The sequence below is a fragment of the Melitaea cinxia genome, chromosome 30 (genome assembly GCF_905220565.1).
Source record: "Melitaea cinxia chromosome 30, ilMelCinx1.1, whole genome shotgun sequence".
Taxonomy (NCBI): Eukaryota; Metazoa; Arthropoda; class Insecta; order Lepidoptera; family Nymphalidae; genus Melitaea; species Melitaea cinxia.
In genome coordinates, this window is record NC_059423.1 from 8,153,785 (window position 1) to 8,178,892 (window position 25,108).

Below are 25,108 nucleotides of genomic sequence, written 5' to 3' on the forward strand. Positions count from 1 at the left end.
TGACCATGCTGCGGCACTGCACGGATAATAAAATACATAAGGAACGAATAGTATCAGGCTCGAAGGACCAGAATAGATGGCTATACTAGTTGCATGTAAATATGGCTATCTTTTAAAGACATGAAAAAGACAAAATAAAGTATGTACCAATATAGATGGCTATACAGTATCAGGTGTAAATAATAGTTTTATGATATGTAAAAGCCACGTGAGAGAATCAGCCAAAGGCTAAGTAAATGAGATAGGTTTCAATTATAATATCTTAAAATATAAATAGCAAAACTCGAGGAAACTTGGGAAAATTTGGCAATATTTTTGAACATTTTTAGGGTAAAAAGAGAAAAATTGCTCGGGAAACTGAAAATTATCAGAAAGCCTAATGATTATTTCAAGTTGACGTATTTGATGGTCCGCAAGACAGAACAACGGCTGTCGGATCAGCTATTTTCAATTAGAATTGAAATTCTTTTGTTAGATCATCAAATCTTACCGTAATGCGGTCCGGTTGTCCGCGTCCACGCAGTCGACGTCACAGCCGTGTTCAAGTAACACGTCGACGACCTAAATAATAAATTGAGAGTATTAATTGTGACACAATAACTGAGAATTAATAATAAAGACCCGCGTAATATACGACAGTTTTGGTCAAGCGATTATTCTGTGTGCAACCTTGTGCATACGGTACTACGGTACGGTACGGTATACTTCGACCTTTTTTGAGGAGGTCAAGTTAGGCCTAATACTTAGACAATTGCTCCGGCGAAGTGCTGCGTCGTGTAGGCACCTAAACTACAGTCTCGGGTAGGTTTCTTGTTTGGTATGGATATTTGTATTTGATTGTAGTATTGGGTCTATCTACCGTGCCTCGGAGAGCACATATACACCTGATAGTGGTCGTCATTCATAGTGGGGAATGTATCCGCCAACCCGCAGTAGCTACAACTCCAACATCCCGTGTCGTATGACCAACAACCTACACACACCCAGCGGCCCACATACCTCCGCGTGGCCCGCCCAGGCGGCCGCCCGCAGCGGGCTCCAGCCGTCGCAGTCGGCGGCGGCGGGCGCGGCGCCGGCCCGCAGCAGCGCCGCCGCGCACGCCGCCCGCCCGCTGCGCGCCGCCGCGTGCAGCGCCGAGCTGCCGCCCGCGTCCAGGGCGTCGGCCAGCTCCGGCCGGCGCTGCGGGGCAGTTAGCTTACAGTGGCGGTCGGGCAAGATAGGTAAGGTAGGTAGAGTAGGTAGGGTAGGTGGACTAGATAGGGTAGATAAAGTAAGTAAAGTTGGTGGGATAGCAAGAGTAGGTGGGGTAGATGGGATAGGTAAGGTAGATAAAGTAGGTAAAGTAGGTGGGGTAGGTATGGTAGGTGGGGTAGGTATGGTAGGTAAGGTAGGTGGGGTAGGTAGGATAAGTAAGTAAATAAGGTGCTAGGGGATGAAGGATACTTAACTTAAAATTAGTCAATAATAAAACAGGTAGAGATAACGGTAAGGTAGGTAGAGTTGGTAGGGTAGGTAGAGTAGGTAGGGTAGATAAGTAGGTAAGGTACCAGTAAATTAAATGTATGGTAATGTAGTCATAGCTTACGTCGCCGTTGGACGGTTTCATACAGTATAACTTAAGTACAGTAGTAGTAAAATACGAAAACGTAAAACTTAAAAAGAGCTAGGTTTTATTTTTCACGAAACACGTAATCTGTCACATCTCCCAAAACCCTTTTTGTAAAATACGGTATACAGAAACCAAACATATACAATATAAGTTCGACTAGCCCGTTGGCGCAGTTTGTAGTGACCCTGCTTTCTGCTCCGGGGGTTGTTGTTTAAATTTATTTATATATGTATTATTTATATGTATGTTTATCGGAAAAAAATATGTAGCTATACCAGTCGGCTGATACCTATAACGCAAGCATTAAGTTACTTACTTTAGGAACAGACGACGTGTGTATTGTATAGATATTTATTTATTATTTATAAGTATAATCTCACTTCTCGCACTGCACTAAACCAATTTGTCCTTTTTAACTCGACAGTACAAAAAATAGTACTTCAACTTTCATAACATATTTTAAAAGGAAAACAGACACATGCAAAATAGAGAACATATAGGTCAAACAATCCTCATATACCTTCAAAAGCGTCACCAAAGCCTCCTCATCCCCCCTACTTGCCAGCTCGTGTACAGTGGTAGGGTCCAGCGCCAGGACATCCTCGTGTTCATCACCGGTGCCATCGTTATTATCTTCGCTCTCTATTGCTTGGTCTGTTGACAGCTGTCAAATATACAAAAATTAATTATTTCATTAGCACACAAGTATGTTATTGTCATTTTCTTTCAAATATATATATTTTTTATAATTGTCAAGCTTTTACCACCTTACATTTACTTAATTTACCACATTTTTAGGACACAGTGTTAGACATAATTTTATAATCTATACTAATATTATAAAGCTGAAGAGTTAAGAGTTTGTTTGTTTGAACGCGCTAATCTCAGGAACTACTGGTCCGATTTGAAAAATTCTTTCAGTGCTAGATAGCCCATTTATCCAGAAAGGCTATAGGCTATATATCATCACGTTAAGACTAATAGGAGCGGAGCACTAATGAAGAATGTTTCAAAATCGGGGATTTTTCAAAGTTACTATTCAACGTGGACAAAGTCGTGGGCTAGTATAGCTAGTATATGTATAGTAAAGAAAAAAAAATGAAATTGTAAGGTAATTGGTCCTATATTTACTATAGTATTACAAGCCGCCGTATGTCAGATACGACGAGCTCTCCTCTACTGCCAACAACTCGCCCCTCACCAAGTCCTGGGCGCCGTCCTCGGGCTCGGTGTGCGCGGAGTCCGCGCGGCTCAGCTCCAGCAGCGCCCGCAGCACGCGCCGGTCGCGCGGCCAGCGCGCCGCCGCCCCGCTCACCAGCTCCGGCATGATGCTCTCCAGCGTCGACGGCTCGACTGGCGGCAAACGGTTACTATTCAATATTCATATGTATTCAGTGAACGTTTCATACACTCTACATATTTAAACGTGTTATCTTGTTATTATTTTTCTGTAATCGAATATAAACGTAAAGGTTTAAATATTAATTTATTTATTTAATAAGAACCACCAAAAGAATTACATGTTTAAAAAAAAATTACGGTTAAACTTTAGATTAGGAAAAACCGAATTTCGGGACCGTGGGGGGAAGGGAGGGTGGGGAACGCTACCCCTGGTACCACTGTCACACTTCGAAACCACATGGTTATGGAGATATCCATGGTTAAAGTTTGGAAGTTTTTGTGTTGGAGTGAAAAGCAGCTTTCACAGGTTATTTTCACATTTCACACGCGTTTTTTTCACATTTCGCACGCTATTTTCACATTTCGCACGCTATTTTCACATTTCACACGTTATTTTCACGTTTCATAAGTTATTTTCAAAATAAAAACGATCTCGACTCCAAGATCAACAAACGATACAACTTACGTTACTTATGCTCCGTTCCGTAGTTTTCACATGTTATTTTCACATTTCGCACATGATTTTAACATTTCACACATTAATTTAACGTTTTCACACGGTTTTTTAACAAACGATACAACTAATGTTTAACAACTGAGAAATAGATGTTTTAATAAAAAATGACAGGCCACTTATCGTTTCGCTCCAAAACAATGTAAGCATAAATTCATTGTTTTTGTTTAAATAACTGTAAAGGCAAAGATCTAAGACCATACAGGCCTGTTTCATGTTATGTTTTTTACTTAAATATACTTTATTTTTATTTATTTACTGTTATATACGAAAAATACTCAATATTTAGTTCATTTTATATGACAATAAATAAATAAAAAAATATATATTGAAGTGAAAAACATGACGAATAAAAAAAATTACCATAATCTATCTGACTTCAGAAAGGGGCCGTTTATAGGCATAATTCCGTTACAAAAAATCCCTAACCTATCTAATTTAAAAATTACACCGTTTATAGACATAGTTTTGTTACTAAAAAAAAATAACCATTACCTATCTAATTTAAAAATTACACTGTTTATCGACATAGTTTTGTTACAAAAAAAAAATCCTAACCTATCAAATTTAAAAATTACACCGTTTATAGAGTGTTGTTACAAAAAAAAAAATAACCGTACCCTATCTAATTTAAAATTACACTGTTTATAGAAATAGTTTTGATGCTAAAAAAAAATAACCCTAACCTATCTAATTTAAAAATTACACCGTTTATCGACATAGTTTTGTTACAAAAAAAAATAACCCTAACCTATGAAATTTAAAAATTACACCGTCTATAGACATAGTTTTGTTACTAAAAAAACTAACCCTAACCTATCTAATTTAAAAATTACACCGTTTATAGACATAGTTTTGTTACTAAAAAACAAAACTAACCCTAACCTATCTAATTTAAAAATTACACCGTTTATAGACAGTTTTGTTACTAAAAAAAATAATCCTAACCTATCTAATTTAAAAATTACACCGTTTATCGACGTAATTTTATAACAGTAAATAAATAAAAATAAAATATATTTAATTAAAAAACATAACATGAAACAAGGTTGTATTGTCTTAGACCTTTGCCTTTACAGTTATTTAAACAAAAACAATGAATTTATGCCTACATTGCTTTGGAGCGAAACGATAAGTGGCGCGCCATTTTTTTTTAACGCATCTATATCTCAGTCATTAAACATCAGTTGTATCGTATGTTAAAAAACCGCGTGAAAACAACAACTTAACGTCTGAAATGTTTAATATCAAGTGCGAAATGTGAATATAACGTGAAAGCTACGGAACTAAGCATGGTTACCGCAAGTTGTATCGTTTGTTGATCTTGGAGTCGAGATAGTGCCACCCGACACATTGACGGAAAAAGTTGCCCGGCTATTTCGGAATACAATGTGCCGTTGACAAAGAAAATAGTGATATAACTTTAGGGCTAGGACCAAATACAAATTTTAAGCAGGTAGGAAAAAGATTTAAATAATAAACCAACAAGATATTCAACATTAAGGTAGTTTAATTTCCATTTTTTTTTTTTTTTACACTTACCCTCATGTAACAAAATATAATAAATAAGCCTACCTAGCTAACCCCAAAACCATCACTTCAGAAATTACAATTTAAACAAATACTAAGGTTGCTCAGTCGTAGAGAGAAGGTTCTTAATATATTTACTACATTAAAAAAAATACGTGATGAGTATAATGTGCTTAACGAGTATAATGAGCTTAACGAGTATAATGAGCTTAACGAGTATAATGAGCTTAACGAGTATAATGAGCTTAACGAGTATACCACCAGAAATCAAATAACCTTGTAAATAAGCATAGATCAACTAAATAATGAGAAAGTCTGTACCTCTTCTGCATTAATTCATACCAATTACTTGAATTGTCAATTTGCTCTGGACATCCACCGGGTGTTAAGGTTTCAACAGGAAGTTTCGATGAGCAGGATCTCCAGCCCAAAGGTTCTACTTTAATACGGACAGATGTTTCATTGCTCTGGTGATCCACGGTAGACTCAGCTTTCAAAATATTGAAAAGATACCTTTTAGTGTTTTATTTAAATTCCAAATTCAAATATCCAGGCCTCGATGATTGAAGTTTAACGAAAATGACAGAATGAAATCGAAATATAATTTTAAGTTTGAGTTCAGTTTGTAACTCATTTAAGTTCCATCTTAATTTCAAATTATAAATTTTTCATATTTAAATTTTTCCTACATCATGGTAACGCAAGTGTATTTTCTTCTAAAGTCATATTTCTATTAATTAGTTACGTAATATAATAAAATAAAACAATAAAATACTAAGGAAATATAAAAATGATAGAATGAAAAAAACCCAGAGTAGATTGCATATGTGTAATCTCTCGTTCCCACCATCCCCGAAATCAGATAAAAATATCTATTTCAAAATGAACAAAATAAGGAAGCTGTAACAAAAGTAAATTACGAGTTAATATGACACCTAAAGGTTATCACAAACACAAAGGAAAAGAGGTCCCACCAAAATATCGAAATTAACTCACCATTATTGTTGAGATAAATAAAATTATTATTCTCTACTTCAGAGACATAATTTTTAATATGCAGGCGAACCTGGCCAACAAAACACGAAAACGTGAAATCTTTCCCTCGCCGTTCCCAATCATGGTCGAAGCGAAAGTCCTTTTAATCTGGCAGTGTTGCCACTCAAAATTAAAAATTTATCCAATACAGCAAACCGAAATAAATCTATATATTTTTTTTTTTTTTTTTTTTTTTAATATTATTTATAAAAACAATTTAGACAAAAATCCTAAGCAATTAAATAAATATTTAAATATGAAACAATGTAAAAACAAAACCGTGCAAATACATAGCAACTCTCCAAGCACGCCATCTAGTGAGCCCGCAAGCTTCGCTAGATAAACCTCAATACCAGGATCAATAGTAATACCGCGGCTATAACTAGATGTCGCTATGCACCACAATTTTACTACGTTACAATAGTTTTTACGTACTCCTGTTCGAAAATAACTTATAAAGTTGCGAAACGGCGCATGGATTGAACTGCCCGCAGCGCCGGAGCTAAGGTGAAGTCAGACGCGGAGCTCAAAGGTATTATAATAGCTTTAAATTCTTCCTCTAATCTCAAAACTTTAACCATGGATACCACCATCTCTATAACCATGGGGTTTCGAAGTGTGGCAGTGTTACCTTGTATAGCTTCCCCTACACCCTCCGCCCTCCACCCGCCAAAACCCCATTCGGTTTTTCCTAGTCTAAAGCTTAGCCAAAATTACAATCAATTATATGCCTAGGTGTTAAATATATACATATAATTCCTCTTTAAGGTAGTTACAGCGTGCGCTTTAGACAATTAAATCGTCTGGCTATTCTAAAAAATTTGAATATGTTTATTTACTCAAAAATATTTACAAAAAAAATCACTCATACGAGAAACACGCTACGTATTTATATAAATACTAGCTGACCCGGCAAACGTTGTCTTGCCGCTAAACGCTATTAAGAAATAGGGGTTGGTGGTGGAAGGGTGAAAATTTAGGGTTGTATGTATTTTTTAATGTTGTATCATAAAAAAATAGAAATTAAAAATTTTGTCTAAAAAATAAAAAAAAAATTAGGGTTGGACTACCCCTAACATTTAGGGGGATGAAAAATAGATGTTGGCCGATTCTCATAGATACCGGATAAGCACAAAAAAATTCATCAAAATCGGTCAAGCCGTTTCGGAGGAGTATGGCAACGAAAACTGTGACACGAGAATTTTATATATTAGATAAACTCGGTTAGAATAACACAGAGAAATTATTACAGTTAAGTTGAAACAATCAAAAAACAGAACAGCCGACAGTTAAAAATATAAAACTTCTACGTGACATTGGCGAAATAATCTGTGCTCATTTGGCACTATTGAAAGCCATTTTAACCTGAAGAAGAAGAAGAAATATGAAATATCACGAGGGTAGATGTGCCACAAACATTTTACCTTTTAACATAACAAAATTATTATATTACATATCATTACTGTGCTGTGGCTACGGCACTAAAGAATTTAGCCACCCCCTCTCTTTCCGTGGGTGTCGTAAGAGGCAACTAAGGGATAACAAGGTTTCACAACCACCTTGGAACTTAAGAAGCCGACCGATGGCGGGATAACCATCCAACTGCTGGCTTTGAAATACACAGGCCGAAGACGGGCAGCAGCGTCTTCGGTGCGACAAAGCCAGCCCTGCGGCCACCAACCCACCGCCCAGCGTGGTGACTATGGGCAAAACACATGAGTTCACGTTATTTTTGGCGTAAACTTGTGGAGGCCTATGTCCAGCAGTGGACTGTACAGGCTGTAATGATGATATCATTACTGTAACTTTTACTGTAACTAAATTGTATAATAGATTTATAATTGTTGTAGACCCGCATATTTATTATTTTTCAATATGCTTAAGTATATGTATGTATGTAATATTCATAGCTTATAATTATATATAATTATTAAGTGTGTTTATTACATTTGTGTATTCCAAATACTCCTAACCGTTTTGATATAATTTCCTCTAAGTTCGCCTGGAAGAGATTAAAATAAAAACTATTTTATTATTATTATTATTATTATCACTTGTATTGTAATTAATTAATTTATTTTCGTTACTTTAAATGACGCCGCGTTGGCGCAGCGGTTACAGCCATGGATTGTACCTGTTGTGCGCTGGCGGTTGCGGGTTCGATCCCCGCACATGACAAACATTTGTATTGGCCATACAGGTGTTTGCCGTGGTCTGGGTGTTTGTGCAGTCCTTGTGGGTCTGCCCACCGTGCCTCGATGAGCACGTTAAGCCGTCGGTCCCGGTTGTTATCATGTACATCTGATAGCGATCGTTACTCATAGTAGGGAATATATCCGCCAACCCACATTGCAGCAGCGTGGTGGATTAAGCTCTGAACCTTCTCCTACATGGGGAAAGAGGCCTATGCCCAGTAGTGGGATATTACAGGCTGAAACGCAAACACTTTAAATGTAAACTTACCAAATCCCACAACACGATACGTTATTTTTACAAAATACAAAAGACGGTCACTTTTTCAAATTACATTCAGTAAAGCTAGTGTTGGGCAGAGCTTCTTCTGACGATATAACGTTGGAAGATGTGATACATTTAGAAAGCTTTATTACAAATTACAAAAATGAATAAAGCTCGTGAAATCATAATACTGATTATAATTTATTATTAATTTACAATAACTATTTGTAATAATAAATTTTGTCTAGGTTTGATCAAAAAATTACATCGATGTTAATATTTGATACCAATAATGAATCAAATTTTAAAAAAGAACATTTGGATTATTAAAAGTTATTACTATTAACCATTTTTCAAAGTCTAAGCTGATGCTGCTAATTTATTTACAAAAAAAAAAATAATGAAAACAACGTGAAATAAGGACACATCTCATTCATTAATAAAAAAAAACATACATACATATAAAATCGTATATATTCATCGCATCAGCGAACGTGAATCTGTTTCTAACACTTAAATCACACATATTCAACCAAATAAGCACTTCGAAACATCACCAAAATCCAACCAAATTCAACAAAATTTTCTTTTAGAAAACCACAAACAGTCTAAAACAACAAATAGTTACAATTAACTTCCACACACGAGCGTTCCTATAACTTACAAAATAATACTAATTTCCTTAATGTCATATTTCAATAAAACAATTATAAAATGAGTGATAATTTAAACTCTATTACTTATGAGGTAGAGCTTAAATTGTAATTACAATTTGTCATAGTAATGAATAGTATGATTAATTATTAGCAGTAATTAGATAACGATATATTGAAATATGTACACAAGTATTTTTACCGTTTTTACTTTTGGGGTCATTCATTATTATAATTTATTAATTACGTCAAACATTAGGGGGAGCGGGGTTGACGAAGGTGACAAATGTGTGACAGGGAGTGGGGAGGGGTCCAATATTTTGAGACATCGCATTCCAAAATTGTATACTATCGAAACTGATGTTTTAATTTAATAAATAAGAATTTATAGATATAAATATCAAAAGTAGGTCTCATAAATATAACCGTTTGTGACAAGGACGGGGGGGGAGGGGTCCAAAAATCGTGAAGTTCGTATGACGTAATTCATAAACGGCATCTCTTTTCTGTATATTTTTGCACGCCTATTCTATAATTCAAGAAAGCTTTAGTATACCGGTGCCTGTAGACCCCAATCATCGGCGGTTATGTGTCAGATTGCTGCTTGGGACAAGTATTAATATTTGGGCAAATATTTGTTTCCTGTTTAGATGTCTGTCCTTGTAGTCCCCACCGTGCTTCGGAGAGCACGTTAAGCCGTCGGTCCCGGTTGTTATCATGTACGCCTGATAGCGATCGTTACTCATAGTGGGGAATATAGGGCCAACAAGCAGCAGAGCATTGTAATACTTAATATTTAGAGATGATTTTTGTATAAAAAATGTCTGTAACTAAATAAATAAATATTTACACAATACACACGGTCGTCTGTTCCTAAAGTAAGCAACTTAATGCTTGTGTTATAGGTAACAGCCAACTGGTATATAGCTACATTTTTTTTTATAAACATACTTATAAATAATACATATATAAATATATAAAAAAATATTTATATTACACCCAGACTCGGGGTGGGAATCGAACCCACAACCCTCGGAGCAGAAAGCAGGTTCACTACAAACTGCGCCAACGGGCTAGGCTAACTGATAAATACGTAATTTTATATTCATATAAAAACTAAAATTCGCGGAACTCTATCACAATTTTGTGATACGGTTATCCGAAACGATACGCTAAGTTAGTCATATTTATCTAACAGAGCATTATTGAAACACGCCGCAGTTAACCTTTTACTGAAGTAAAGATTCTTTACGCACGCTTGACTAGGGGAGTAAGCTGGTCATTCGTGACGAGAGCGTTACGAAAAGTGTGATCGGGCGAGGCGTACGGAACGAGAGGGGGAGGTGCGAGCACACATTCTCTTTCTCTCTTTCTCTCACAGCCAGTTCATTACAGCCTATACAGTCATTACTTAAATTTTATCGAGATCTGACGATTAGTTTTAGAATAATGTATATTGTAATATATTAGTTAATGTAAATTGTTTTTTTTTTTTTCTTGAGAATAATAAATTCAGATCGACCTCTCTTTTTTATCTAACAATAAGATAGGCTATAAAACGTCTCAGTATACCTCAAAACGGCGTTACAATAAACAAACAATTGTTGTATTCTAATAAAACATATTATTAAAATAATCTTCAGAAAGTTTTTTTCCGTTCCTCTTAGCGTTGTTTACAAACATATTAATTAATTTTAATATATATAAATTACGTGTCGCGTTGTTTGTTCGCGATGGACTCCTAAACTACTTAGCCGATTTTAATCAAATTTGCGCACAGTGTGCAGTTTGATCCAACTTGAAAGATAGGCTATATTTTATTTTGATATATGTAATTATTATATTTAAGAAAAGAAAATAAGGCGGTACAAAGTTCGCCAGGTCAGCTTAGTTATTTCATCATCATCATTCAGCCTATTGCAGTCCACTGCTGGACATAGGCCTCCACAAGTTCACGCCAAAATAGGCGTGAACTCATGTGTTTTGCCCATAGTCTCCACGCTGGGCAGGCGGGTTGGTGACCGCAGGGCTGGCTTTGTCGCACCGAAGACGCTGCTGCCCGTCTTCGGCCTGTGTATTTAAAAGCCAGCAGTTGGTTGGTTATCCCGCCATCGGTCGGCTTCTTAAGTTCCAAGATGGTTGTGGAACCTTGTTATCCCTTAGTCGCCTCTCACGACACCCACGGGAAGATAGAGGTGGCTATATTCTTTAATACCGTAGCCGCACAGCTAAGTTAGTTAGCTAGCTTAGTTATTTATATACACATAACTGTGACGATATATTAGTTCCCTATTAGGAGGAAAACATTGAATTGTACTTTGATTTGTGGTTTTCCGTAAGATTCTAATTGTGTAAATATGTCAGGGGGAAACTTTACTATACTAATCATTTTAGTCTTTGGGATTCCGGAATACGGAAATAAATTTATTTATAACAATATACGTATTATAATACAAATAACGTATTTATAAAGTTAGTAGTAGACGAAAATATAATCAAGTCATACGCGCATCAATACGCGTTATCGAATATTACTTAAAAAGTAGTCATCAGATCTCGATCAATCTATTTCGATAAATTTAAATGGGACCACAAGACATTATTAACATTAGGCATCAGCTTTTGATTAAAATAAGAATCACTAAAATCGGTGCAGCGGGTGAAAAGTTATGTGGTATAATACAACTAAGGTCGACGAAAAAATAGCCAAGTAAATACGCATTATTTGATATAACTCGAGAAGTACTTGTTAGGTCGCAATTAAATTTAAATGGCACGATATGACACACATCGCCTTTCGATTAAAACAAAAATCATCGAAATCGATCCACGCAATCAAAATTTTTGAAGTAACATACATAAAAAAAAATCGGCAGTTATGGAGACTGCCGATAAAAGTGAAAACTCAAAACTTTTAGTATTTAAAATATGTATATCGGTGACGCAAATCCATAAGATTTTCCCCTACCAAAAAAATACCAAACCAAAACAAAATACAATCGAATCTCCTCATTTTTTGGAAGTCTGTTAAAAATCCTGGGGGGGATTGGGGATTGGGTCGGCAACGCGCTGGCGATGCTTCTGGTGTTGCAGGCGTCTATAAGCTACGGTAATCGCTTACCATCAGGTGAGCCGTACGCTTGTTTGCCGACCTAGTGACATAAAAAAAAAAAAAACTCAAACTTACGTGATTTACATGACGTCGACTCCCGCCCTTCTGATTCTGGATCGACGTCTTTATCTTCTACCTTCGTCTCTTCATTCTGGAAACCACACACATATAATTTACACTTGCTAATACGCAATTATATCTGAATCAAAATTATTATTAACTACTAGCTGACCCGGTGAACTTCGTATCGCCTAACACAAACTTTATCGTATGGTATATTAAAGTTCAAATTGACTTTTAAGTATTATCACAAATCTTTTGTATGGGAGTATAGAAAAGTGTTGTTTTTAGACTTTTTAAGGAAATTTATTTATTTTTTTTATAATTTTTCTCTCCGTAAGAACCATCCTCGTACTTCAAGGAACATTTTAAAAAAAGAATTAGCGAAATCGGTCCAACCGTTCTCGAGTTTTGCGCTTAGCAACACATTCAGCGACTCATTTTTATATTATAGATGTCGTCTAATTACATTGGCAACAAAAATAAAAAATGGATCCAAGGTATCAAGAAATCAGAAAGTAATACGAATTCAGACATCAAATGAGCTAAAACGCCAAGAGTCAACCTTACGGCCATTTTTTTGCCACATTTTTTAAAGTAAAACTTCTTTACGCACGCTCGACTTGGGGAGTAAGCTGGTGAATGAGTGACGACAGCGTTACGAAAAGTGTGATCGGGCAAGGCGAACGGAAGTTGAGAGGGAGACATAAGTTAGAGCCAAAGAAGTTTTCCTTCCGTTGTGTCTCTAAAGCACTCGTTTTTTTTTTCAATAATTTAGTCTTGGTTCTAACCAAGTTAAGTCTCAAATGTGTTGAAAAAAAATGGCAACAGACGCACTCATCATCTTCATAAGCCTATTACAGTCCATTAATGGAAGTAAGCCTTTCGGATACGCCACAACACCTAATCACCCACTTTAGCCATCCAGCCACTACCAGCTGCCCTCCCCAAGTCATCAGTCAGCACAAAACACACAAACTGACACAGAATTTTGTAAAATTACCTGAGTATTGTCAATTTGGACATTTTTGATCTCAATCTCTCGCTTCAAGGCAGCTTCGACATCACACCCTGAGTCTAGGACCCACAGCAGGATAAGAGTGTGCAGGTCTAAGGGTTCGTCTTCATCGCTGAAATGAAGTTCTATTGTTTAATATATTGTACTTCAATATATTGATATTTCACTGTAACATCCCACTGCTGGACATAGGCCTATTTCTCCATGTAAGAAAAGGTTCGCTTAATCTACCACATTGCTCCGCTGAAGGTCGGCGGATATATACCGGTGTATTATCAGGTGTACATGATCACAACCGGGACCGACGGCTAAACGTATTCTACGAGGCACGGCGGGGAGACCCACATAGACAGACATCCAAACCGGGAAAAAATATTTATACAAATACAAAGATCCATCCCGAGCGGGAATCGAACCCAAAAATCGTCAGTGTTTAGAGGCCTACGCGCACCATTACACTTGATTTGGAGTTAGGGAGTTTACTCCTCAAAAAAAGAGTAAGACGCGTGGTATGAACAAATTTTGAGAGGGGAAATTGTACAACAGCAATTACTGTACCGATATGAATAGCCAGCGCCCATCGTGAGTCAAATGTTTTCATTTTAGTTTTATAGTTTTAATTATTAACTGACGTGGGACACAGCAGGAAATTTCCTGCTCAAAATCTCGAGCAGTCCGACTGGGGTAGTACCTCGATCTTACAGAAGATCACAGCTAAATAATACTTTTCAATGAGAGTTCCTAGGGAGAATTTTCCGTTGCGATGCTTTTGGTGTTGCAGGCGTCTATAAGCTACGGTAATCGCTTACCATCAGGTGAGCCGTACGCTTGTTACGGCGCCGCGTTGGCGCAACGGTTACAGGCATGGATTGTACCTGTTGCGTTGGCAGTTGCGGGTTCGATCCCCGCACATGACAAACACTTGTATTGGCCATACAGGTGTTTGCCGTGGTCTGGGTGTTTGTGCAGTCCTTGTGGGTCTCCCCACCGTGCCTCGGAGAGCACGTTAAGCCGTCGGTCCCTGTTGTTATCATGTACACCTGATAGCGATCGTTACTCATAGTAGGGACTATATCCGCCCACTCGCATTGGAGCAGCATGGTGGATTAAGCTCTGATCCTTCTCCTACATGGGGAAAGAGACCTTATTCCCAGTAGTGGGATATTACAGGCTAAAGCGTATACGCTTGTTTGCCGACCTAGTTGTATATAAAAAAAGTAGAGTTGTATATAAAAAGAAAAGAAAATCTATAATAATGAGTAAACTCCAGTTGCGTGTCGAAGCTGACACACACTTTTCAAACACCCTTTCCAACATCATCAATATTTCAACAAAGCTATCACTCACCTAGCTTTGTTCTTCTTCTGCGACGCCAAGTGTTGCTCGACCTGCGTCATGTGGTACACGTAGTTGTGGATCTCGAGAGCTGTCAGTCTGAAACATAACGTTAAATGTTATTTATTTATTTATTGACACTTTTTGCACACCCACACAAAAGTAACATAAGTCTAATGAGGTTAAAAAATAATAAAAAAATTTGCATTAGTTGCAACAGGCGGCCTCATCGCTAAAGCAGCGATTTCTTCCAGGCAACCTTTGGGCAGAGGACTAGAATTGATTGTTATTGGGGATAGGGGCGCAAAATAAGAGATATATATTATATATACTCTTTTATGTTATACTTATTCTATATATTGGAGGATCTAGTTGTATGCCATTTAGTTCGTCAACTAATCCGACCTTGTTTCCTCTAGGTCATTCTTTTCATCAATATTGAGGTCTACTTTCGACCTGAACTGACTAGTGGTGATCAAAGTTTGTACCATAAAGTAAACCTTTCTGATGACTTTGCATAGAATGGAATGATCCCATGCAGATATCTATACCGTGTGCACACTCCTTCTTCCACACAACCAAACGAGGAATGCACCCAGTGTTGCACAAACTCCTGATCATCTCAATGGACGACGTCAGTTCTGATATATCTTTCTGAGTTCATATGATTTAACTTCAAAACCTGGCATCCAGAACAAAGAAAATACCAGACTGGAGCCTCATACTTCTGGCATTAGTGGACGACTAACACAGATTGGAGTTACCTAGATTCCACACGATTCATTGGTTTGATGATAAATTGAAACCATTAGTTGAGGTGAACCTAAAATTGAAGAACCAAGTCGAAAATTTAAACAAAAAAAACTACAACCTAGGACGGGAGGTCAGGAAAAATAACGTCATCATCCACGGAATGGAGGAGAAAGAAAAAGATGGAGCTGATTTGCTAGAAGTCGTCATCAATTTCCTAAATGAAACAAACGAAACGACAGGTCTATAAAACTGGGACAAATGGGAAATGAGCAACGCGCGACGACTAGGAAAGAAGGACGGCAAAAAAACAAGACCCATCCTTATAACACTCACCTTGGCGTGGAGAAAGAGAGAATTACTTCGCAGCAGCAAAAAACTAACAGAGAACATCTACATTACTGAGGATTACCCTAAAGATGTTATCAATACTAGGAAAGAACTAAAAATAAAACAACAATCTGAAAGAAAGAAAGGAAAAATAGCATACATCCGTTACGACAAGCTGATTGTGAAGGACAATAACACTAAAATCAAGGAAAACGAGAAGAGGAAAGGAAAGCCAACTCGCCGACACAGCAGCACACCAAAGAAGGAAAATAGGCAACAGCTCTTTCAAAAATAAACAAAACAAACGCTCTAAGACTTCCGACTCGCCTGAGGGCAAAATCAACCTTTGAAAATAATAAACAGTGACATTCAGAGACAAATAAGAACCAGAAGCAAACAAAAAAAAAACAAGAAACAAACACAAAAACCGTACAAAAAAACTGTCTCCCAACATGTCTGGTCACCGCGGGAGAGCTGGACCAAAATCCTCCAGCTAAGTGATACGAAACTTTCAACATCTCAACTCTAAATACAAGAACTTTACGAAGTCAAGAAAGTTTACAGGAACTAGAGATATCTCTTGAAAATATAAAGTGCGATATTTTGGGCTTGAGCGAAATGAGAAGATTGGGTAATAAAATAGAAAGACATGCAGACTACATATTATACCATAAAAAGGAGTCCCAATGAAAATAAGCTAATAGAACTTTTGCTGCAAAATAATTTGACCGTGCTTAATTCAGTCTATAAAAAGAAACCTAGCAACAAATGGACTTAGATCTCTCCAGATGGGACATACAAAAATGAAATCGACTTTATTGCAACAAACAAAACAAAATTTTTCAACGACACACATGTAATAATTTGAATTTCAATACAAACCATCGCATGATATGTTGCTGTTTAATAAAATACTCATCAAAAATATCCAGAAAGAATATTGTTAATACAAAAGCATTTCAACAAGAACTGTACAAGAGGACTGGATTCATCCCCCATCAAATCTTTACAAGACATAGTCGACTCTGATATCGATGTCTTAAAAGATATGACTATTTCGACAAGAAACTATCTGAAATAAAGAATGTCAATACAATAAAAGAAAAAAATAAGTTTAGCGAAAGAACTATTGGAAAAGAATACTAATATCAAAAAAAGAAAGTTACAAAAACTGCCAAAAACAAATATCAGATCTTAGCAAACGGATAAGGGAGAGCATGAGAAAAGACAGCACAAACAAATGAAAAAAAAAACTAGAAGAAGAAACTCAAAAAACAGGAGGAACTAAGAAAGCTTTAAAAGAAGTAAGAGAACATGCAAAATAGGTGATACCCACTCTAAAAAATAAAAGATCTAAACAAATGACCCAGCGGAAGCAAAAAGTCACTACAGACTATTACAGAATCCTTTATTCTAAAATACTTACGAAAAAGACACTAGAATAGAGCCAGCTTACAGTAACGAAGATGTGGCACCAGTACTAAATGAAGAAGTACAGAAATCTATCCAATCCGTCAAACTAGAACGAGCTCCAGGGCCCGACCATATACCAAACGAGCTGTTAAGGGGAACGATAGAAGAACTAACCCCAATACTAACAAAAATCTTTAATGACGTACTAAAAACATCATTCCAAGTCAATGGGCAGAGTCACACATTATTCTTTTGCACAAGAAAGGAGCTATAGACGATATCGGAAATTACAGGCCCAATAAGCCTTTTCTAATATCTACAAAGTCTTTGCAAACATAATTTTAGAAAGAATAACAAAAACCTTAGAAAAAAAAATCAGGCCATCGAACAGGCAGGCTGCAGAAAGCACTACAGTACAATTGACTATATCCACACCATTAAACAAATCCTAGAAAAATATAACGAATATCAAAAGCCCAGTATATTAACATATTTAGCTTTTATAGACTACTCAAAAGCATTTGACAGCCTAAATCATTCGTACATTTGGTTTACCCTAAGAGCGCAAGAAGTGGAAGACACCTACATCAATATTATCAAGAACATATACTTAAAATATAAGAGCCGTATAAATTTGGAAACGTATGGTGATTCATTTCCCATAAAAAAAGGGGTCAGACGAGGAGATCGGCTATCTCCAAAACTTTTTATCGCTGTAGTGGAGAATGTTTTTAGGAAACTGGACTGGGAAGACTACGGTCTAAACATAAATGGCAGACATCTGAACCATTTAAGCTGTTTGCTGACAATATAGTCCTTCTAGAAGAAGACCCAAATACGTTAAACATCATGCTCTAGCCAAAAAAAGCAAAGAAATCGGACTCGAAATAAACATAGAGAAAACCAAATGACAAACACTGTGGAGGTAGATTTTGAACTGCAGGGCAATACCCTAGAATATGTATCAGAGTGTGTTTATCTAGGCCAAATAATCTCCCCAAAAGACCTAATGTCCAAGGAAGTTTCTAGAAGAATAGCCAATGGCTGGAAAAAATATTGGGCATTAAAAGAGATTACGTACAGTAAAGTACTAAATATACATATCAAAACCAAGACGTTAAACACTTGTATTCTTCCATGCTTAACCTATGGCGCTGAGACTTGGTTTCTTACAACTAATCATAGAGAACGATTGGCAAAAAGTCAACGAGCAATGGAGAGAAATATGCTGGGATTTGAAGTTAAGGATAAAATTAGAAATTCAGCAATACGTAGCAGATCGAAAGTAGTCGACATTCTAGAACAAATCGACCATCTGAAGTGGGAATGGATAGGACACATGGTGCGAAGCCAATTAGAAAAATGGAGCTAGCAGATTACCCTGTGGTAACTAAGGAAGTGTGCAAGAAAACAAGGACGCCCAATCAAAAAATGGGAGGACGAAATTCGTCAGACCCTGGGACCTTACTGGATGAGAGTTGCTGCAGATAGAGTCTACTGGAAGCAGCTGGAGGAGGCCTATGCCCGAAGGCACATTGAAACGAGGGATATAATATGAAATTTTATCCTCTTTCAAACTATTTTTATTTTATTATGCAAATTTTATGAATGTACCTTGTTTCAATAATAAAAGGCTATTTATTTATTTATTTTTATTTTTCGAATGTCTGTCTCCCCACCGTCCCGCGGAGAGCACGTCAAGCCGTTGGTCCCGGTCGTTATCATAAATATCTGATAGCGATCTTGTACTGTGCGGCTACGGTACTAAAGAATATAGCTACCCCCTCTCTACCCGTGAGTGTCGTAAGAGGCGACTAAGGGATAACACAGTTCCGCTACCAACTTGGAACTTAAAAAGACGACCGATGGCGGGATAACCATCCAACTGCTGGCTTTAAAATACACAGGCCGAAGACGGGCAGCAGCGCCTTCGGTGCGACAAAGCCAGCCCTGCGATCACCAACCCGCCTGCCCAGCGTGGTGACTATGGGCAAAACACATGAGTTCACGTTATTTTTGGCGTAAACTCGTGGAGGCCCATGTCCAGCATGGACTGTATAGGCTGTAATGATGATCGTCACTCAGAGCAGTGGACGGATGGAGGTTACAGACCGCTTGGCGTCCAGCGTGTAGCACATGGCGAGCGCGGCGTGGCCGTCGGGCGGCGCGCACAGGTAGCGGCGCGTGCAGTGCTTGACGTCCAGCAGCCAGGCGCCCAACGACGGGTGCAGCAGGCGCACGTGGCCCGTGGCGCGCTCCAGCACCAGGACGCTGGGGGGGTTAGTGTGCGGCTGTAGACACGGGGGGTCAGTGTGCGGCTGTAGATACCTGCAGCGCCAGGAGCGCCGCAAGACCCTACCCACGGCCCTTTCCAGAAGCTTTTTTTTATGTCACTAGATCGGCAAACAAGTGTACGGCTCACCTGATGGTAAGCGATTACCGTAGCTTATAGACGCCTGCAACAGCAGAAGCATCGCAAGCGCGTTGCCGACCCAATCCCCAATCCCCCCAGGAGCTCTGGTCACCATATTCACCAACAGGAACACAATACTGCTTGAAAACAGTATTATTTTGCTGTGATCTTCTGTAAGGTCGAGGTACTACCCCAGTCAGACTGCTCCATATTTTGAGCAGGAAATTCCTGCTGTGCCCTACCTCAGTTGAAGCTGTCTACCTTACTCACATAGAAATACAACGCTGCTTGAGAGCAACGTTATTTAGCTGCGATCTTCTTCAAGGTCGAGGTACTTCCAGATTTCGAGCAGGATATTTCCTGCATTTACCTTAATAAATTGTTAAACTCGATTCCCGAAATAAATAACCAAAATGCACCTTTAAAGCAAAGTACTCCCTCCAAAGTTACACTTTCATCTCAAAAACTAAAAATTCAGACATTTAGAAACATATTTATTTGGGACATCACACACAGACATATTTTTACTCACAAAGATCGCCAAAATAAAAAACTAATTATAATAACAGAGCCTTCTCCTACATGGAGAAAGAGGCCTATGTCACACATTGGGATGTTACAAGCTGAACGCACAATGAGAGGATGTCAATCTCACCGCCGGAGTAAATGCAGCCTGCGGTTGAAGTCTTCCCTGGTGACGCTGTACTCCTTGGTCAGCAGGCACTTGTACAGCATGTCCTCCGTCACACCGCAGCGAGCGGCCAGCAGCACGTCCAGTAGCAGGCGCACCTGGGGGGGGGGGGGACCAAATAAACGTCTCCAATTCAACGGCTCCCAGGAGGTAGTGTATCGAAGGTCCGGAAAGACACACAATACACAAACACAAACGTTCAAACCACGACAAACATCTATATGGCCAATACAAATGTCTGTCGTGAGCGGGGATGGAACCCGCGACCGCTAGCACAACTGCCAGTGCTATAACCGCTGCTTCAACACGTCGTCAAAAATATGCTTGTGGTAACGAAACTTGGCACCTTGGGTTAGGGCAGCCAAATTTATTGGAATTAGTGAAAGTCGGTAAGTTGGAAGACTTTTGTGATATACAGGTGTTAAGTGTGGACTCGTTGCAAACAAGAAGTGTTCTGGAAGCAACTAAATCTTCTTGAGTTAGAGAAATTCGGAAAATTAATAGACTTATTTAATTAGGGATTAATTTTGGAATTCCTTAAAGCTCTGTTTTTATGGAAATAAGACTAATTCTGGTTGAGTATATTACCAAATTTTTAGGTTATTATCTTTGATGTGACAAAAGGGCTTTATGTGAAAATGAACGATTCCTTAAAAATAATTTTAAATAATTAAAGATAGGTATAGCATAGTTTACGTTAATTTCTACTTTGTGGATTTCCAGATATGTGGCATGCAAAAATCTAGTGATTTTGTTTAAATAATAAATTTTTATCTAAATTTCCAGTTTAGTGGTCATTTAATTTACTAGATTACCAATATTTTCCCCAGGAAAGTAAAACATCAAAATCGTCCAAGAGCTGTTCATTGAACAGTGGCAAAAGATGCAACTAATACAAATCAGATAGTCAGACAACAGCTTTCATTAAATAAAATCAAATTTTGTCTATAATTTCATAAATTCATACATATTCCCAGTTTCCCCGTACCTTATTGAATCGCCTCCCGTGAAACAATCGTTGCGCCAGCCACAAGTACAGTCCGTTTAGCGTGCCGGGTATTTCCCTAATTTCACGTAACGCTATGAACCCATCTGCCACGCCATCCAACACCTAATGATAAAAAAAAACAACTTTATTGGAGATTCAGTAATTATAATCTTAATATATATTTTGGTTGAATATATTGCTATGGGTTCATGGATGGTTTGAAAACACAATTGAACCCGGTAGGTGGCGCTGTTATAGGTATGTCAGCAATCAAATTTGGTAGCTGTATTCCGGGCAGGACAATGTCTGCCGGGTCCATTACTTTAATATATGCTTGTAGACCTATTTTACATATTTTTTTTAACACTTAATATTTTTTGTCCAATTCCAGATGATCGTAACGAGTTGGATATAAGCACTAAAACGATTTCTTTAAGTGTTAGTTGGAGTTAAATTAATGCATATTTAACGACTACATCTCACAAGCCAAAAGAAAAGCAGAACTTAAAAATGATGTGTACTCCTGTAACTTGTAGCACATACAAAACTTTAATAGTTGTAAGATTTAGATTGTAAATATGTATATCTGTTGAAGATACATAATAATGTACGGATAAGTAAATCAATGAAACGAACCTTCTCCAAGTACAAGAAGCAGCCATCACTCTTGATCCGCAAATGATCAAGTGCCGCGGCCGCCGCCGCCGCCGCAGTGGAGTCGCTCGACACGCGCGCCCTGGGTGGGATGGTGGGGTCTCTTGTTTTTACTTTTGTTTATACAACTAGGCCGACAAACAAGCCTACAGCTCACCTGGTGGTAAGCGGTTACCGTAGCTTATAGATATCGTAGCAGAGTAGACGCCGGCAACACCAAAAGCATCCCAAGCGTGTTGACCCCCCCCCCTCCCCCTGCAGCTCTAGCATAGTTGATGTGTGCCATTTGTATGCCTAAGTAACCGCGATTGCAATGTATTGAAGAAATATTTCTTTTCGTTTTGGACGTATGCCCTGGGTTTTAGTGTCTCGGAAAGCACGTGAAGCCGTCGGTCCCGGGTGTTATCATAGACACCTGATAGCGATCGTTACTCATAGTCAGTCGAGCGGTGTGGTGAGAGCCCTGCGGCCAGCCCCCTCCCCCAGCAGCCCCCCCACCTCAGGCGCGGCTCGCTGTCCAGGCGCGCCAGCACGTAGCGCTGCACGTCGGCCGACACGTGCGCGCGCTGCAGCTCGTCCAGCGTTATCTTGCGGAACCCTGCCGCAAACATATACTCGAGCTGTCAACACTAATCATCGGCAAACCGATTTGTAAACGGTCTAATATACGACAATTTGGGGTTCAACTTAAAAGGACCAAATTGAGAGTTCTTCCCATATACTTAGAAATCAGAATTACAAATAGCTTCATCATTACAGCCTATACAGTCCATTACTGGACATAGGCCCCCACAATTTTACGCCAAAAATAACGTGAACTCATGTGTTTTGCCTATAGTCACCACGCTGGGCAGGCGGGTTGGTGACCGCAGAACTGTCTTTGTCGCACCGAAGTCGCTGCTGCCCGTCTTCGGCCTGTGTATTTCAAAGCCAGCAGTTGGATGGTTTTCCCGCCATCGGTCGGCTTCTCAAGTTCCAAGGTGGTTGTGGAACCTTGTTATCCCTTAGTTGCCTCTTACGACACCCATAGGAAGAGAGGGGGTGGCTAAATTATTTAGTGCCGTAGCCACACAGCACTATAGAAATAGCTTAACTTTATTCAAATTAGCTTTAACCGCATTTTTAGCTTCTTCGAATTTTCATTTTACAAATTAAAATTTTAATTATAGTTTAAGTGAAGCTACCATCGATTCGGAATGTAGATTCTGCAGAGAAGAATCGACAAGAAACTCCGCAGTTACTCTAAAAAAACTGAACAGCAGGAACCCAGATCTATTTATACTCATTATTCAATAAATTTCATCGATATGAGTCACTCAACAAAATATAGAAAAAAATTTGCTCACGCTTAATCTGGTATTAATATTAACCTCGGAATCTTGGACAGTCACCTGTGAACATCCTGGTGAGGTGGCGCGAGTGCCGCCTGGCGCTGGCCACCAGCAGCAGCCAGTGCGGCAGCAGGTGCTGGTGGCGCGCCAGCAGCCCGCCCACCCCGCCCTCGGGGCCCTCGCCCTCGCCCGCCCCTGCAGATATCACTCAAGGTTACATCACCAAATTCATATGCAAAGAGGACGTCCATTTATCACATGATGCATTGCAGGGTGCTTTCTTTGGTTTAAAAATAGCGTGTTTAACAAAGAATAAGTACACGTGATATCTCATTACAGAACTCTCTTCCTTGTGACATTTCATAATTTTTCACCAAACTCCTTTTCCCCCAACCCGTTCGAGTCTCACGAGATTAATGGATGACCCCGAAAGGGTATTCGCCTTACTTTGAACATGATATGGCTGATTGTGGTTTTAGTTAAATTTTAGCGCCAATGTTGTTAATTTTAGGACTAACAATGTTAGGAATTTTATTTAGCTGAATGCAGTAAATTACAGCATCAGTGTAAATTTGAGATGGACAAAGCAAATTATACATAAACAGACTTATAAGTGACAAAATTGGATAATTTAGAGACAGATATCTAGCAAAACAGTTACATAAAATATTACCCTTTCCACTTACCGTCCGTACAACCTTCATCAATCGCATCGACCAAGAGAAACAGACACTGCTTAGGCGGATCGATCTCCAGCAATGGAAACAATATGGCCTTCTTGAAGCACTCATCCGGATTCTTATCCAGATTCTGAGGTAGCAACGCCTGCTGGATCTCCGTTTCTGACAACAGCTTCTCATAATACGCGTTAGCTATTAAAGTTCTTGGATTTACCGGTAAACTTGGTATGGGAGGTGGTACGTCTTCGAACGCTGACCGTTTCTTTTCTAAAAGTTTCTCTAAATCTGTCTGCTCATCATCTTGTGGGACGTGTACTAAGTTTTGGTATTCTGGTAATTCATCATCTTTAGGTGAAGACGCTCTCGCTTCGGATTTCTTCGGCGAATTTTCTGCTGAATTCGGCCTAAGATCACTTTTATTTGGGTATCTGAAATTGGCGACTGGTATTCTCGATTTCGGAGGACTATTGCTTATTTCTTTGGTTTCTCTTTTTTCGTCTTCCCGTTGTTCAGTCGACAGACTTTTCTGCAAAACTGTCGTCTTCTTTTCCGTCAAAGGTTCGGAACTTTGACGGAGTAGTCTGGAGTTGCGCATTTCTTTCGATTGTCGCTGTGAAATGTTTCGGAGGAAGAGATTTTCGTGGTTTTCGTAGAGTCGCGCGTCGGACTGGTCGTCGTTGGTGACGAATGGGTTGGTCGGTTTTATGCTGGCTCGCGGCAAGATTTCTGGCAACTGCAACAAAAAAAGCCCATTTCCAAACAATTCTTTTACCATAATTTTTTTGATGCCTCTACTGTGGATTAGAACCAATTTAACCATTTTAAAATTAACTTCTTACCATGGCTTACTTATTTTAAATGTAATTATTTTAGTGAATCAGCATGATTATGATTCAGATTAATTATAAGGTGAAATAAATAATGAACAGAAGTAATGTAGTATCGTGACTTACGTGCACGTCCCCGCTGAGAGGAACGTCAGCGACGCGCTCATCGTCGTCCGTACGACCCTCCGCTGGAAAAGGAAAGACAAAATTAGAATTTGCTGTGTGGTTACGGCAGTAAAGAATATAGCCGCCCTCTTCCTTCCTGCGGGTGTCTTAAGACGCGACTAAGGGATACCACAGTTCCACT

General features: G+C 38.7%; 1 protein-coding gene and 1 long non-coding RNA gene across 2 annotated transcripts in view; both read right to left on the minus strand.

Annotated features, from left to right (window-relative positions):
* Nucleotides 1–25,108, minus strand: part of LOC123668039 (ankyrin repeat domain-containing protein 50) — a 53,525-nt gene that overhangs the window by 20,754 nt on the left and 7,663 nt on the right. The window contains 16 exon segments of the mRNA XM_045601835.1: nucleotides 1–16; nucleotides 491–561; nucleotides 1,000–1,179; nucleotides 2,130–2,273; nucleotides 2,811–2,962; nucleotides 12,396–12,462; nucleotides 13,375–13,501; nucleotides 14,737–14,823; nucleotides 19,330–19,488; nucleotides 20,286–20,419; nucleotides 21,310–21,432; nucleotides 21,946–22,045; nucleotides 22,462–22,561; nucleotides 23,355–23,489; nucleotides 23,981–24,707; nucleotides 24,928–24,989. The exon segment at nucleotides 1–16 is cut by the window's left edge and continues 166 nt beyond it. Coding sequence (XP_045457791.1) covers nucleotides 1–16; nucleotides 491–561; nucleotides 1,000–1,179; nucleotides 2,130–2,273; nucleotides 2,811–2,962; nucleotides 12,396–12,462; nucleotides 13,375–13,501; nucleotides 14,737–14,823; nucleotides 19,330–19,488; nucleotides 20,286–20,419; nucleotides 21,310–21,432; nucleotides 21,946–22,045; nucleotides 22,462–22,561; nucleotides 23,355–23,489; nucleotides 23,981–24,707; nucleotides 24,928–24,989 — 2,384 coding nt within the window.
* Nucleotides 5,782–6,185, minus strand: LOC123668041. The gene is made up of 2 exons (XR_006745516.1): nucleotides 6,051–6,185; nucleotides 5,782–5,954 (listed from the first exon to the last, which is right to left on the minus strand). It is a non-coding gene; the product is annotated as an uncharacterized LOC123668041 (long non-coding RNA).